Source organism: Ascaphus truei, chromosome 20 (assembly GCF_040206685.1).
Source record: "Ascaphus truei isolate aAscTru1 chromosome 20, aAscTru1.hap1, whole genome shotgun sequence".
In the NCBI taxonomy this organism is placed as follows: domain Eukaryota; kingdom Metazoa; phylum Chordata; class Amphibia; order Anura; family Ascaphidae; genus Ascaphus; species Ascaphus truei.
The window spans coordinates 23,601,358-23,618,033 of NC_134502.1; the positions used below are offsets into that span (position 1 = coordinate 23,601,358).

The 16,676-nt window shown below is 53.2% G+C and overlaps 1 protein-coding gene across 6 annotated transcripts in view; it reads left to right on the forward strand.

Annotated features, from left to right (window-relative positions):
- The window catches only part of SPC24 (SPC24 component of NDC80 kinetochore complex), a 29,303-nt gene extending 14,222 nt beyond the window's left edge, over positions 1-15,081 (forward strand). For all 6 annotated transcript variants that reach the window (XM_075577439.1, XM_075577440.1, XM_075577437.1 and 3 more), the window contains exons 3-6: positions 8,836-8,978; positions 10,934-11,040; positions 13,580-13,656; positions 14,137-15,081. In XM_075577439.1, the coding sequence (XP_075433554.1) occupies positions 8,836-8,978; positions 10,934-11,040; positions 13,580-13,656; positions 14,137-14,243 (434 nt within the window). In that variant the 3' untranslated portion in view covers positions 14,244-15,081. The remainder of the gene's footprint in view (positions 1-8,835; positions 8,979-10,933; positions 11,041-13,579; positions 13,657-14,136) is intronic.
- The last annotated feature ends 1,595 nt before the right edge of the window (positions 15,082-16,676 follow it).

Here is a 16,676-nt window from a genome sequence, read left to right on the forward strand (position 1 = left end):
AGTAATCTAGGGAGTATATTCATTTTAATCGAGATCATTCTTCCACTCCAAGAAATCTGGTAACCTTCCCATTTATCCAGGTCTTTTTTTATTTTTTTCAAACAGGGCTGGGTAATTGTGTTGATATAAAGATTGGTAGTTCTTTGAGACATTTACTCCCAAATATTTGATGTACGAAGAACTCCATCTATAACTGAAATTCAGTTTGAGCAGTTTCACTTCTGGTTCTGAGAGGCTTAGATTGAGGGTTTAAGATTTATCGCTATTTATTTTGTATCCAGATATTTTGCCAAAATCTCCTAGTTCCCTTTGAAGGTTAGGAAGGGAAGTTTGGGGTCTGGATAGGGTCAGGATAATATCGTCGGCAAATAGGGACATTTTGTAATTTGTTTTTCCAATTTCTATGCCTTGGATGTTTGTTATTTCGTATTTTGGATGCTAGAGGTTCAATAGTGAGAGCAAAGAGGAGGGGGGATAAGGAGCAACCCTGTCTCGTTCCGTTTTTGATTTGGAACCTTTCAGTGTTCCCTCCAGGTAGTCTAACAAGGGCCGACGGGTTTTGGTAGAGCGCCCGCACACCTTTTAGATAAGAATCTTTAAAGCCGAATTTTTTCATAGTATTATCGAGAAATAGCCAATCAATTCTATCAAATGCCTTCTCAGCATCTAGACTCAGTAGCATTGCCTTGGTGCCTGTGAGGTGCAGATGATCAATTATGTTAATTATCTTACGAGTATTGTCCGAGGCTTGACGCCCCGAGACAAACCCACTTGGTCCAGGTTTATTAATCTGGGTAAAATTGGGTTTAGTCTATTTGCTAGGATCTTGCTGTACAATTTAAGATCATTATTCAGGAGGGAAATTGGCCTATAGCTACCACATTGAGTTGGGTCTTTCCCTTCCTTATGTATAATCGCAATGTTTGCTAGTGACATTGACGACGGGATCGGGTTTCCCTCCATGAATGAATTAAACAAATTCAGTAGGCGCGTGGACAATATTGGTAAGAATTTCTTGTAATAGACATTGGAGAAGCCACCTGGGCCAGGGGCTTTAGAGGTTTTTAGTGTTTTCACCCCTGCAGACAATTCTGCCTTCGAGATTTTGGCATTGAGTAAGGAGTTCTCTTCCTCTGTCAATGAAGGAAGATTGCAATCATCGAGATAATTTGTGATTGCCTCCAACCCAGTGGGCTCCGATGTGCCGCACTGGGTCCTCCGGTTAACCAATATAGTGTAAAATTTAGTAAATTATTCTGCTATTTTTTTTTCGTTGTATAGTATCTCACCAGACTTGCTCTTGATCGCTGTTATTTTTCAATCTTTTCTGCACTCCTCTTAACCTGCTAGCAAGAAGTTTGTCGGCCTTGTTGCCCTTATCATAGTATTTTTTGGTTGGTCCATTTAAGAGCTTTTTCTACATTCTCCAATTGGATTTGCTTAAGCTCGTTTCTATTGGTGGTCAATAGTTTATATATTTTTTTGGAAGGATTGGTTTTGTGTTGTTTCTCCAGTTCGAGAATTTTGTCTGTTAATGTTTTTATCATTTTTACTTTGATTTTCTTTTTGTGGGAGGCGATTGAGATGAACTTGCCTCTAATTGCTGCCTTATGGGCTTCCCACAAGATTGCTGGGGATGAGACCGATCCGAAATTGATATTAAAATAGTCTTTGAGTGCTCTTTTAATTTCTCTTTCCACTTCCACATTGTTTAACAGCGAGTCATTTAATTTCCAATTATAAGTGGTCGTTTTCATAAATGGTATGGAGATTGTCAGGGTTACCGGAGCATGATCCGACCATGTGATCGGGCTGATATCTGATTTGGTGGCGGCCTCTAAGATATTCTTGGTAACTAGAAAATAGTCGATGCGTGAGTACGTCTGGTGAGGAGGACAGTAAAAAGAGAAGTCTTTTTGGCTCTGGCGGTGGGTTCTCCAAATGTCCATCAGAGAGAACTCTTTAATTATCTCTTTAAATTTTTTTCCCAATTATAAGTGACTTATCTTCAACAGGGTTTAATACCATATTTAGGTCTCCACCTAATATTATTGAGGATAAATATTCAGGGTCCACTTCTTCTAACACTTTTTTTTAGAAATTCGGTTTGGTTTTCATTTGGTGCATAAAGGTTAATCAGTGCGATCGACGAGCCAGACAAAGATCCCTATACCACTAGAAGTCTACCCTCTGGATCCAGTGTTACATTTGTTAGGCCTCGGATATAGTAAGCGCTTAGGTGCTGCTGCTCGCTCTCGCTTGCTGACGCTCGCGCTACCAGGAGCTTTTTGCTGTCCTGACAGAGGAGACAGCAAGCGCTTGGGAGGCGGGTATCACTGTGTGTGTGTCACTTGGTAGCTGTCAGTGTGTGTGTGTGTCACTTTGAAGTGGTCTGTGTGTTTGTGTGTCACTGGGGAACCTGTGTGTGTGTGTGTCTGTGTGTCTGTGTGTGTGTGTGTGTGTGTGTGTGTGTGTGTCTGTGTGTGTGTCTGTGTGTCTGTGTGTCTGTGTGTGTGTGTGTGTGTGTGTGTGTATGTGTGTGTGTGTATATTATATAATATTTTAACATTTTAAAAAAAAAGACATGTGAGAATAAATTATTTATTAACATTGTGCAACTTTGATAAATATATTCACACGCGCGCACACACGCACACACATACACATGCACACACACATACACATGCATACACATACACATACATGCACACACACATTATATACACACACACATTATATATACACACACGGTATATATACACACGCGCGCACAGACGCACAGGCACACACGCAAGTCATTTCTGGGTGTTTGGTGCTATGCTGTACGTACATACAATTCTTCCGGTTCCCACCTGACCCTGCCCGGTGGCTCCGGTTCCCCTCCTCACCCCCCCCCCCCCCCGTCTCCAGTTCCCCTCCTCATACCACCCCCCCTCCCTCTCCCTCCACCCCCCCCTTCCTCTCCCCCCACCCCCCTCTCACTCCCTTCGCCCCCTCTCTCCCTTCTGCCCCCTCTCTCCCTTCTGCCCCCCCCTCTCTCCCTTCTGCCCCCCTCTCTCTCCCTTCTGCCCCTCTCTCTCCCTTCTGCCCCCCCCTCTCTCTCCCTTCTGCCCCCCTCTTTCTCCCTTCTGCCCCCTCTCTCTCCCTTCTGCCCCCCCTCGCTCTCCCTTCTGCCCCCCCTCTCTCTCCCTTCTGCCCCACTCTCTCTCCCTTCTGCCCCCCTCTCTCTCCCTTCTCCCCCCCCTCTCTCCCTTCTCCCCCCCTCTCTCCCTTCTCCCCCCCTCTCTCTCCCTTCTGCCTCCTCTCTCTCCCCCCACCCCTTCTCCCCCCACCACACCACTCCGTTTGCCCCCCCCCACCAGCCTGTTTTTCACACCCACCCCCCTGCACCAGCACCAGCCCCAGCCCGTTTTCACCCCCCACCCCCTGCACCAGCCCCAGCCCGTTTTCACCCCCCCCCCCCCTGCACCAGCCCAAGCCCGTTTTTCACACATACAGGCCCTGGTCCGATTCAAGGCAGGGGAGGATGACTCCTGTATGGCGTCTTCTCATCTAACTACTGCCATGGCCGGACTCGGTCTGGTGAGAAGCCGGTAATGAGCAGTTCCCCCCCCCCCGCACCCTGGTGGCGGTGCATGCATGCTATCTCTGGTGTGTGGGACACACACACACAACACACACAACACACACTGCCTTCTGTCTGGTCGCATTGCTCTGTAGTAACAATGGCGGCTCTGTAGTGCTCTGTAGGGAACCGCTGCAGCCCCATTGGATGGGAGCGGTCACGTGACCGCTCCTCCGCTTCCCCGAGCAGCAAATTTCAGTTTGCCGCTCTCGGAAGAGTTTCTCCTCCTCAGCGCGCATCAGCACGCATGCGGAGGGAGAAACTATAGCCGCGCTGATAACAGATGCAGGGGCTTTGTGCATCTGTTCAGCGCGGCTCAGTCCGCCTCAGCGACGCTGAGTGCACTATGTCCTGGGCCTGCCCAGGTTTCCAGTCTCTCCAAGTCCTTCTGAAGAGAAATGACATCCTGCTCTGATTCTATTACCTTACACAATTTAGTATCATCAGCAAAGATGGAGACTTTGCTCTCGATCCCAACCTCAAGGTCAGATGTTCCCCTCCCGATCAGATGTTCCCCTCCCGATCAGATGTTCCCCTCCCGATCAGATGTCCCCCTCCCGATCAGATGTCCCCCTCCCGATCAGATGTCCCCCTCCCGATCAGATGTCCCCCTCCCGATCAGATGTCCCCCTCCCGATCAGATGTCCCCCTCCCGATCAGATGTCCCCCTCCCGATCAGATGTCCCCCTCCCGATCAGATGTCCCTCTCCCGATCAGATGTCCCCCTCCCGATCAGACGTCCCCCCTCCCGATCAGACGTCCAACTCCCGATCAGACGTTCCCCTCCCGATCAGACGTTCCCCTCCCGATCAGACGTTCCCCTCCCGATCAGACGTTCCCCTCCCGATCAGACGTTCCCCCTCCCGATCAGACGTTCCCCCTCCCGATCAGACGTTCCCCTCCCGATCAGACGTTCCCCTCCCGATCAGACGTTCCCCTCCCGATCAGACGTTCCCCTCCCGATCAGACGTTCCCTCCCGATCAGACGTTCCCCTCCCGATCAGACGTCCCCCTCCCGATCAGACGCTCCCCTCCCGATCAGACGCTCCCCTCCCGATCAGACGCTCCCCTCCCGATCAGACGTCCCCCTCCCGATCAGACGTCCCCTCCCGATCAGACGTTCCCCCTCCCGATCAGACGTTCCCCCTCCCGATCAGACGTCCCCCTCCCGATCAGACGTCCCCCTCCCGATCAGACGTTCCCCCTCCCGATCAGACGTTCCCCTCCCGATCAGACGTTCCCCACCCGATCAGACGTTCCCCCTCCCGATCAGACGTCCCCCTCCCGATCAGACGTTCCCCTCCCGATCAGACGTCCCCCTCCCGATCAGACGTCCCCCTCCCGATCAGACGTCCCCCTCCCGATCAGACGTCCCCTCCCGATCAGACGTTCCCCTCCCGATCAGACGTTCCCCTCCCGATCAGACGTCCCCCTCCCGATCAGACGTCCCCCTCCCGATCAGACGTCCCCCTCCCGATCAGACGTCCCCCTCCCGATCAGACGTCCCCCTCCCGATCAGACGTCCCCCTCCCGATCAGACGTCCCCCTCCCGATCAGACGTCCCCCTCCCGATCAGATGTCCCCCTCCCGATCAGATGTCCCCCTCCCGATCAGATGTCCCCCTCCCGATCAGATGTCCCCCTCCCGATCAGATGTCCCCCTCCCGATCAGACGTCCCCCTCCCGATCAGACGTCCCCCTCCCGATCAGACGTCCAACTCCCGATCAGACGTTCCCCTCCCGATCAGACGTTCCCCTCCCGATCAGACGTTCCCCTCCCGATCAGACGTTCCCCTCCCGATCAGACGTTCCCCCTCCCGATCAGACGTTCCCCCTCCCGATCAGACGTTCCCCCTCCCGATCAGACGTTCCCCTCCCGATCAGACGTTCCCCTCCAGATCAGACGTTCCCCTCCCGATCAGACGTCCCCCTCCCGATCAGACGCTCCCCTCCCGATCAGACGCTCCCCTCCCGATCAGACGTCCCCCTCCCGATCAGACGTTCCCCTCCCGATCAGACGTTCCCCCTCCCGATCAGACGTCCCCCTCCCGATCAGACGTTCCCCTCCCGATCAGACGTCCCCCTCCCGATCAGACGTCCCCCTCCCGATCAGACGTTCCCCCTCCCGATCAGACGTTCCCCTCCCGATCAGACGTTCCCCACCCGATCAGACGTTCCCCCTCCCGATCAGACGTTCCCCTCCCGATCAGACGTCCCCCTCCCGATCAGACGTCCCCCTCCCGATCAGACGTTCCCCCTCCCGATCAGACGTTCCCCTCCCGATCAGACGTCCCCCTCCCGATCAGACGTTCCCCTCCCGATCAGACGTCCCCCTCCCGATCAGACGTCCCCCTCCCGATCAGACGTCCCCTCCCGATCAGACGTTCCCCTCCCGATCAGACGTTCCCCCTCCCGATCAGACGTTCCCCCTCCCGATCAGACGTTCCCCCTCCCGATCAGACGTTCCCCCTCCCGATCAGACGTTCCCCCTCCCGATCAGACGTCCCCCTCCCGATCAGACGTCCCCCTCCCGATCAGACGTCCCCCTGCCGATCAGACGTCCCCCTCCCGATCAGACGTCCCCCTCCCGATCAGACGTTCCCCTCCCGATCAGACGTTCCCCTCCCGATCAGACGTTCCCCTCCTTAGGAACTCTGCTGAGGTTGATTGCGCGGTCAGCGGCAGTGTGGACGCATCCTATGGCTAGGGGTGGCAGGGGATGTTTTTGGGCACCTTTTTTGCCCGAGCAGGGATACCCTGGCGGTCAGCAGGACCGAGGCACTTTCCCAGCGGGGGCGGAGTCTGGATTGACTCTGTATACCGGTGTCCCGATGGTTTGGCGCACCGGCGTCACCAGGCCTCTTTGTGACGGCTGTTCGTCACATTGGTATTTGTATTCCATTGGGGAGCAATTCCCACAGTTCACCACTGGGTGGGAGTAGAGGTTCAAATATTGAACCAAAGTGATTTACACTCCAAGGCTGCGGCCAGGGTGAGTGAGAGCGCGCTGGCGCCCCTTTTGCTCCGGCGGTTTGTGTCCTGTAAGTTACGCAGCGGGGCCGTGTCGGAGGGCGCGGCCGTGATGTCACGGAGCTGATCCGCCCTTATTGGGCGAACCGCTCACGCGGCTCGTCGGCGAGCAGCAAAATCAATTTTAGACTGTCTCGGCAAGCAGCAAGCTCACGCGCATGTGCGCGCACGCACCTTCGACAAGCGCACGCAGAATAATCAATCTGATCGCGCCAAGCGCGTGCGCGCTTCGCTCCACCCTGGCCACCGCCTTGGTCAGGGGTGCGCAAAATTTTTGAGCTACATCCCTCCCCCGTGTGTGCCAGCCCCATCGCTCGCGCCCACCCCCCCCCCCCCCCGTGACCCCGCGTCAAACGACGACGCGGGTCACGTAATGTCACGTGACCCCGCGGCGTCACTTGACGCGCGTTACCATGACGTCACAACGCCGCTTTGTCGCGGCAATGTGACCAGAAGCCAGGCCGAATCCCGGTAAGTTGAGGTAGCAGAGGCCTCGCGCGGTCCATCGGCATTTAATTTAAATGCCTCGGGAAGCGCACAGGGCCCGCGTTTTTTTTTATTATTCACTTAGTTGAAATAATTAAGGGGGAGCGCCCTCTTGTCACCTACACTCATTCTAGTTAATGTGAGCCAGGCACAACGAAGAGAGAGAGCCTTTCCGCATAAACACCTAAACCAATTCTTTTTAATGGACAACTGGCGTGAAAGCCGCTCATCCAAAGGACTGTAAAGAAGTGTTGCCAAAACTACCGGCACAATACGGTTCCCGAGAAGACAAGAAGCTATTACAGGCGTACCCCACATTAACGTACGCAATGGGACCGGAGCATGTATGTAACACAGGCGTACCCCGCATTAACGTACGCAATGGGACCGGAGCATGTATGTAACACAGGCGTACCCCGCATTAACGTACGCAATGGGACCGCAGCATGTATGTAACACAGACATACCCCGCATTAACGTACGCAATGGGACCGGAGCATGTATGTAACACAGGCATACCCCGCATTAACGTACGCAATGGGACCGGAGCATGTATGTAACACAGGCGTATCCCGCATTAACGTACGCAATGGGACCGGAGCATGTATGTAACACAGGCATACCCCGCATTAACGTACGCAATGGGACCGGAGCATGTATGTAACACAGGCATACCCCGCATTAACGTACACAATGGGACCGGAGCATGTATGTAACACAGGCATACCCCGCATTAACGTACGCAATGGGACCGGAGCGTGTATGTAACACAGGCATACCCCGCATTAACGTACGCAATGGGACCGGAGCATGTATGTAAAGCGAAAAATGTACTTAAAATGAAGCACTACCTTTTTCCCACTTATCGATGCATGTACTGTGCTGCAAGCGTCATATATGTGCATAACTGGTGTAAATAACGCATGTGTAACAGGCTCTATAGTCTCCCCGCTTGCGCACAGCTTCGGTACAGGTAGGGAGCCGGTATTGCTGTTCAGGACGCGCTGACAGGCGCATGCGTGAGCTGCCGTTTGCCTATTGGGAGATATGTCCTTACTCGCGAGTGTACTTAAAGTGAGTGTACTTAAAGCGGGGTATGGCTGTATTGTATTAGAATCAATCTAGATTCCCCTATCATCTTTAAAGTTTGATTCACCTTTTCTGTTTTTTGTTCTTTTCTTTTTGTCTCCCCTCCACAATTTATCTCCGGGTTGTATAAAATGTGTGTAAAACGGTCTATTTTCAAGACAAAGTTTTTAATAAAAAAAAAAGAAGTGAAAAGACGAACGTTTCACCTGTTCGTACTAACTTGTGTTGCCACTCATTTTTCCAAGGGATCCACGGCTGCGGCCGTAGTAGGGGAGACGGCGCGAGCGACGGCGCTCGCGTCAAATACAATGTACCTAGATTCAATGCGGGCGGCCATAGTGCGCGCGTGTGTGTAGGAGACGGCGCTTGGGCAGACAAACTTGCTTTTTCGGCGTGGGCGGCCTGGTCACGTGCGCGGTTCCGCCAGTGGGGGGCGAACCGCTTATGTGAAGTCACCACCGCGCCCCCTGCACCCCCCGCGGGAGAGGTAAGCGCGCGTGACGTCAAGCGGGCGGTTGCGCGCGCTTACAATGACACAGCCTAGCTTTATTTTCCAGGTGCGTGGGTGCTATATAAAGATTTCTTCTTTCTTTCGCCATCTCTCAGATCTCCTGTCCGTGGAAAAGTCGGTGGCACAAAGGCTTCTGGATACTGAGGAAACGAAGCAGGAAACTTCAACCAAACTGCGGAAAATCGATCATGTACTGCAGGAGGCGAGCAAGAAGAACATGTCCCTGCAGACAAGCATGACATATCCTTTAATAACTTGCCCAGTGACACAGACAGGAGGGAGCTATGGGACATGGAGTCTGTCCCTCCCACCGCAGGGTGACACAGTGACACAGACAGGAGGGAGCTATGGGACATGGAGTCTGTCCCTCCCCCCGCAGGGTGTCACAGTGACACAGACAGGGGGGAGCTATGGGACGTGGAGTCTGTCCCTCCCCCCGCAGGGTGACACAGTGACACAGACAGGAGGGAGCTATGGGACATGGAGTCTGTCCCTCCCACCGCAGGGTGACACAGTGACACAGACAGGAGGGAGCTATGGGACATGGAGTCTGTCCCTCCCCCCGCAGGGTGACACAGTGACACAGACAGGAGGGAGATATGGGAGGACACAGAGTCTGTCCCTCCCACCGCAGGGTGACACAGTGACACAGACAGGAGGGAGCTATGGGACATGGAGTCTGTCCCTCCCGCCGCAGGGTGACACAGTGACACAGACAGGAGGGAGCTATGGGACATGGAGTCTGTCCCTCCCCCCGCAGGGTGACACAGTGACACAGACAGGAGGGAGCTATGGGACATGGAGTCTGTCCCTCTCCCCGCAGGGTGACACAGACAGGAGGGAGCTATGGGACATGGAGTCTGTCCCTCCCCCCGCAGGGTGACACAGTGACACAGACAGGAGGGAGCTATGGGATATGGAGTCTGTCCCTCCCCCCCGCAGGGCGACACAGTGACACAGACAGGAGGGAGCTATGGGACATGGAATCTGTCCATCCCACCGCAGGGTGACACAGTGACACAGACAGGAGGAAGCTATGGGACATGGAGCCTGTCCCTCCCCCCGCAGGGTGACACAGACAGGAGGGAGCTATGGGACATGGAGTCTGTCCCTCCCCCCGCAAGGTGACACAGTGACACAGACAGGAGGGAGCTATGGGACATGGAGTCTGTCCCTCCCCCCGCAGGGTGACACAGTGACACAGACAGGAGGGAGCTATGGGACATGGAGTCTGTCCCTCCCCCCGCAGGGTGACACAGTGACACAGACAGGAGGGAGCTATGGGACATGGAGTCTGTCCCTCCCCCCGCAGGGTGACACAGTGACACAGACAGGAGGGAGCTATGGGACATGGAGTCTGTCCCTCCCACCGCAGGGTGACACAGTGACACAGACAGGAGGGAGCTATGGGACATGGAGTCTGTCCCTCCCCCCGCAGGGTGACACAGTGACACAGACAGGAGGGAGCTATGGGACATGGAGTCTGTCCCTCCCCCCGCAGGGTGACACAGTGACACAGACAGGAGGGAGCTATGGGACATGGAGTCTGTCCCTCCCACTGCAGGGTGACACAGTGACACAGACAGGAGGGAGCTATGGGACATGGAGTCTGTCCCTCCCCCCGCAGGGTGACACAGTGACACAGACAGGAGGGAGCTATGGGACATGGAGTCTGTCCCTCCCCCCGCAGGGTGACACAGTGACACAGACAGGAGGGAGCTATGGGACATGGAGTCTGTCCCTCCCACTGCAGGGTGACACAGTGACACAGACAGGAGGGAGCTATGGGACATGGAGTCTGTCCCTCCCCCCGCAGGGTGACACAGTGACACAGACAGGAGGGAGCTATGGGACATGGAGTCTGTCCCTCCCCCCGCAGGGTGACACAGTGACACAGACAGGAGGGAGCTATGGGACATGGAGTCTGTCCCTCCCCCCGCAGGGTGACACAGTGACACAGACAGGAGGGAGCTATGGGACATGGAGTCTGTCCCTCCCCCCGCAGGGTGACACAGTGACACAGACAGGAGGGAGCTATGGGACATGGAGTCTGTCCCTCCCCCGCAGGGTGACACAGTGACACAGACAGGAGGGAGCTATGGGACATGGAGTCTGTCCCTCCCCCGCAGGGTGACACAGTGACACAGACAGGAGGGAGCTATGGGACATGGTGTTTTTTTCCTGAACTTCTTTACTTTCCTAAACAAAGAACTGGAGGAAATTAAATTGGTGGAAGAAAAGATAGAAGAGATGCAGAAAGAAGTCGATGAAGACACCACAACTGTGATCCCCTCTGCGGTGTACGTGACATTAATCACCTTATAAGTTAGCGGGTCAGTGTGTGTGTGTGTGTGTGTGTGTGTGTGTGTGTGTGTGTCTATATATAAAAGAGTCAGATAGCCCTGAAGAAGGTCCCTGTGACGACTGGAACGGAACGTTGGCTCTCTGTATGGATTTACCAATCCATTAGTCAACAACTCCTTTTTCTTCTCCGTGACGTCAGTCTTGGGTACAGATCTGGGTGATGTATCTGGTATGTATGTATATATGTATATTTCAGAGAGTTAGATTGTTTGTCCGGCTATACAAATCCACACGCTTAACCCTAGTTAACCCTAGAGCCACCAAACGTGGCATGCTATCTAATAGGATCAACAGGAAGAGCGTAGGTGGGGTTTTGGTATGTTTGGCCCATAGCTTCATAATATATATATATATTCTTAGATCTGTTTCCGTACAAAGGTTCAGCTGTAGAATATGTCTTCAACTCCTTATGATGTCAGGTGCCAGATGTATAGCCTACCAGGTACAAACACCCAGTGGCTGACTTGCTTAGACAAATGGCGGATAGGAGGCATCGGAGGAGACGGGCATCCCAGGGCAGCGAGGAAGAAGGAAGAGGGTGGTTGTTATAGGGAGGGAGGGGAGGCCAAGATCAGGATCCCCACAGGTTGGGGAGAGGGGTGGGGGTGTAGGGGCCACACAGTTGTGTTGCTAGAACTTCAACAATCACCTTGCACTCTCTCTACTTTGGACACCGCCCCCCGGCAACGCCGGGTTATTCCGCTAGTATTATATGATGAAAGAAGGCAGGGCTTTAGGGTCAATGAATAAAGTGTATTACAAAACTATCAATGTTTCGGATCACAACAGGAACCTTTCTCGTCTTGGTATACTCTCTTTCTACTTCTCTCGCAAATAAGATTTAACTGAATTCAAATTTCAGTGGTCAACAAGAAACTCCATATAGTGATAAGGAATAGGGCTGGATAATATATATATATCAGCCAACCAAAGTTATTTTTAAATCCTGATCCTCCTCGGTATTCCCCATGTTTTTTCGGTTTTGCAGCCAGGATGGCACACAATTCCAAAGCTTCTCCCTGTAACTCCGGCTTCTCGGGCTTCTCCCTGTAACGCCGGGTTCTCGGGCTTCTCCCTGTAACTCCGGGTTCTCGGGCTTCTCCCTGTAACTCCGGCTTCTCGGGCTTCTCCCTGTAACTCCTGGTTCTACCTGTAACTCCGGCTTCTCGGGCTTCTCCCTGTAACTCCGGCTTCTCGGGCTTCTCCCTGTAACTCCGGCTTCTCGGGCTGCTCCCTGTAACTCGGGATTCTCCCTGTAACTCCGGCTTCTCGGGCTTCTCCCTGTAACTCTGGGTTCTCCCTGTAACTCCGGCTTCTCGGGCTTCTCCCTGTAACTCGGGATTCTCCCTGTAACTCCGGCTTCTCGGGCTTCTCCCTGTAACTCCGGGTTCTCGGGCTTCTCCCTGTAACTCCGGCTTCTCGGGCTTCTCCCTGTAACTCCGGCTTCTCGGGCTTCTCCCTGTAACTCCGGGTTCTCTGGCTTCTCCCTGTAACTCCGGCTTCTCGGGCTTCTCCCTGTAACTCCGGCTTCTCGGGCTTCTCCCTGTAACTCCGGCTTCTCGGGCTTCTCCCTGTAACTCCGGGTTCTCGGGCTTCTCCCTGTAACTCCGGCTTCTCGGGCTTCTCCCTGTAACTCCGGCTTCTCGGGCTTCTCCCTGTAACTCCGGGTTCTCCCTGTAACTCCGGCTTCTCGGGCTTCTCCCTGTAACTCCGGCTTCTCGGGCTTCTCCCTGTAACTCGGGCTTCTCCCTGTAACTCCGGTTCTCGGGCTTCTCCCTGTAACTCCGGGTTCTCGGGCTTCTCCCTGTAAGTCCGGGTTCTCGGGCTTCTCCCTGTATCTCCGGGTTCTCGGGCTTCTCCCTGTAACTCCGGCTTCTCTGGCTTCTTCCTGTAACTCCGGGTTCTCGGGCTTCTCCCTGTAACTCCGGGTTCTCGGGCTTCTCCCTGTAACTCCGGCTTCTCGGGCTTCTCCCTGTAACTCCGGCTTCTCGGGCTTCTCCCTGTAACTCCGGGTTCTCGGGCTTCTCCCTGTAACTCCGGCTTCTCGGGCTTCTCCCTGTAACTCCGGCTTCTCGGGCTTCTCCCTGTAACTCCGGCTTCTCTGGCTTCTCCCTGTAACTCCGGGTTCTCTGGCTTCTCCCTGTAACTCCAGGTTCTCGGGCTTCTCCCTGTAACTCCGGGTTCTCCGGCTTCTCCCTGTAACTCCGGGTTCTCGGGCTTCTCCCTGTAACTCCGGGTTCTCCCTGTAACTCCGGGTTCTCGGGCTTCTCCCTGTAACTCCGGGTTCTCGGGCTTCTCCCTGTAACTCCGGGTTCTCCCTGTAACTCCGGGTTCTCGGGCTTCTCCCTGTAACTCCGGGTTCTCGGGCTTCTCCCTGTAACTCCGGGTTCTCGGGCTTCTCCCTGTAACTCCAGTTGTCTGATGGATATAAAATATCTGACTTTATTTGTTGTTTTTTGTTTGTTTCCTCTGTAGGTATTTGGCTCAGCTGTTCCATAAAGTTACCAAGGTGGATTGGGATTATAACTGTGACCCCACACTCATCAAAGGCAGTATCCTTTTGTCTTGTGATGTTTCCAGTTTGTAACTATGTTTTGGGAATCTAACCCTCTTGCACACATCAGCTGTCCCCTTTAGACTTTAATAGGATCACTCTCTTACACACATTAGCTTCCTCTATAGACTTTAATAGGATTTTCCTCTTACACACATAAGCTGCCCCCATAGACTTTAATAGGATCACCCTCTTACACACATAAGCTTCTCCCATAGACTTTAATAGGATCACCCTCTTACACACATAAGCTTCTCCCATAGACTTTAATAGGATCACCCTCTTGCACACATCAGCTTCCACCATAGACTTTAATAGGATCGCAATCTTGCACACCAGTTACCCCCATCAACTTCTCCACCAGAACTGACAATCTAATTTGTACCACCTAAGGCAAGCAGAGGTAACAAAATTACTAGACAGAGAGCCTCCTCCCACTTCAGCGGCTGGCGTTTCCTTGACCTTAAAAAAACCTCAGTCCACTACGGCGGCGAGATAGCCCAGCCCATCAACATCGACAGTACCCAGCACAGCCAAATATTTGTCAGCGACCACCTGTGGAGCCTCCTCTCCACCGACTGGTGAATCCCAGCGCGGTGCGGGCCTCGCCGACTCCCCTGCTGTATAAAATGCACCGTCGCATTCACATATTCTCACCGCATGTGGGGGACACTCTGCCATCGCAACATAGCCACAGGGGCCACAGATATCCACAATTCCCTATCCGGTTTGACCCTATTGGGCGCCAGAAAGACGTAGCTACTATGTCATGTGGGTCCGGCACTCCCAGGGGCTACGTCATAATTTATATGTTCGTTTTTGTGGGGCAGAACTCCGTCATCCGGGACGGAGTGATTGTCACTTGGGTGGAGCCATCAGGTGGTCATCACGGGAGGAGCCATCATGCGATCATCACTTGGGAGGAGCGATCACGTGATCATCACTTGGGTGGAGCCATCGGGTGGTCATCACGGGAGGAGCCATCACGTGAACATCACTTGGGTGGAGCCATCACGAGAACATCACTTGGGTGGAGCCATCACGAGAACATCACTTGGGAGGAGTGACCACGCGGTCATCACTTGGGAGGAGTGACCACGCGGTCATCACTTGGGTGGAGCCATCACGCGATCATCACTTGGGTGGAGCCATCACGTGAACATCACTTGGGTGGAGCCATCACGTGAACATCACTTGGGTGGAGCCATCACGAGAACATCACTTGGGAGGAGTGACCACGCGGTCATCACTTGGGAGCATTTTTTGGGGATGGGTCAGGGGGAGATTATAGTTGATCAGACTGGTTGTTTTCATACTTGACCAAACTTTACCAAACCAATGCAACCAAAATGAGTGTGCGAATGAGCGCTGTGTAAAAAAAAAAACCAGTTCATTATTTTGTGACTGGATTTGTTGAGTGCGAGTTGGCCACCCTTTGAGTGCCGGACGGGTCACGGCCCCAGTAAGCCACGACCCCCTCCGGCTCTCGTTATCGCTTCGACAACCGGTGCTGCAATGTAAGGCCAGGATGTCCTCCTCCCTTCCTCTCCTCTTCCTGCAAGGTGCGTCCACAGGAGCGCAGCCCGCAAGCTCCCCTACAAAAACGAGAAGGCGGATTACGATGTCGCCCCGGGAGGGCCAGACCCCATGACGTAGTATCTACGCCCCATGGCACCCCAAAGGGTGCGTTTAAAAAGAAATACATATATTCCCACCCAGAGTTATGAAGCAGGGGGCGGAACTGTGTTGATTTCAGCTCTGGGGCCCCCCTGCTCCCCGAGTCACCTCCGCAGGTCGTGCCGGTATCTCCTACATGTGTGAAGGTCGCGCGGGCCAATAGGAGGCCGCGTGACGGATGACATGGCGGCTTCCTATTGGTTCCCGTGCCACAGGAGATTGAAGCCTACGTGCTGTCCACCCAGCCGGATAGCACTTCCGGAGGTCAGCAGCTCAGGAAGCAAGGGGGTCCCCAGAGCTGAAACCCCCGAGACCCCCTGCTGCCTACTTGTAAGAAAAAACAATCCCCTTGGCGGAAATACTCTTTTATTTTATTTTTAAAGCAGCAAAACATGCAAAATCCTATGTTTTTTTTAAAATAAATAAGTTCTGTAGTATTAGATCATACAGTCTGCATGTTTTTTTTCAACTCCTAAAGCCATTTTTAATGTTTTTTTTTTTTTTAATGTACTCAGCATCCTTTAGCTGCTTATCAACCATTTACAAAGTCACATCCGCTTTCTCTTTTCAAACAGGCTCCGTCACACATCTTTTTTTTGAGCTCTGCCCTTTGGCAACAATGTATCACAAGCCGATCTGTTGCAGCGTTCCCAGCAGCAGACTGCCTATTGCCGAGCCGAAAGCTGGAACAATAATGTGTTACATTGCAGCGGTAGCATTTCACAGACTGTAGCACAGAGTCAGAAGGGTAGCCATTTTGAGAGCCCCCCGCAAGCAGAGGATATTGGCCGATCGATCCCAGGAGAAGGGGTCGATCGGCAGCTTAGGCAATTATTTCTACTTAAAGCTACTTGTGTGCTGCATATATTAAAACAAACAGAAGGGTGAAACCAGAACTCCTGCTTTAAGTATATATTTTATGAATTTAGAAATTATGGTTTTATCCCATGTCCCATTTTTGTTTTTAACTCCGTTCTCTTTTTTACACGGACGGGAAGAAGTGGGGACGTGCCGCGCTATTTCCAGCTCAGCGGAATCCACTGGTTCCCCCGAGATACATACGTGTGAAGGTAGCGCTGGGTACCGGTCCCGCCAGGGGAAACAAAAATGGCGGTCTTAATCTTCCACGGCCAATAGGAAGTCACAAAACGACGCTTCACCATTGATCCGCGAGGGGATTTAAATACCAAGAAGTATATCATGCACTCGGGCAGGAGTGGCCAACTCCTGTCCAGGATAACCCTACTTCAGCACATGTGGCTCAATCAGTTCCTGCTTCAGCACAGGTGGCTCAATCAGGCAAGACCGAAACACCAATATTTACTAAACGAAGCCCCATGG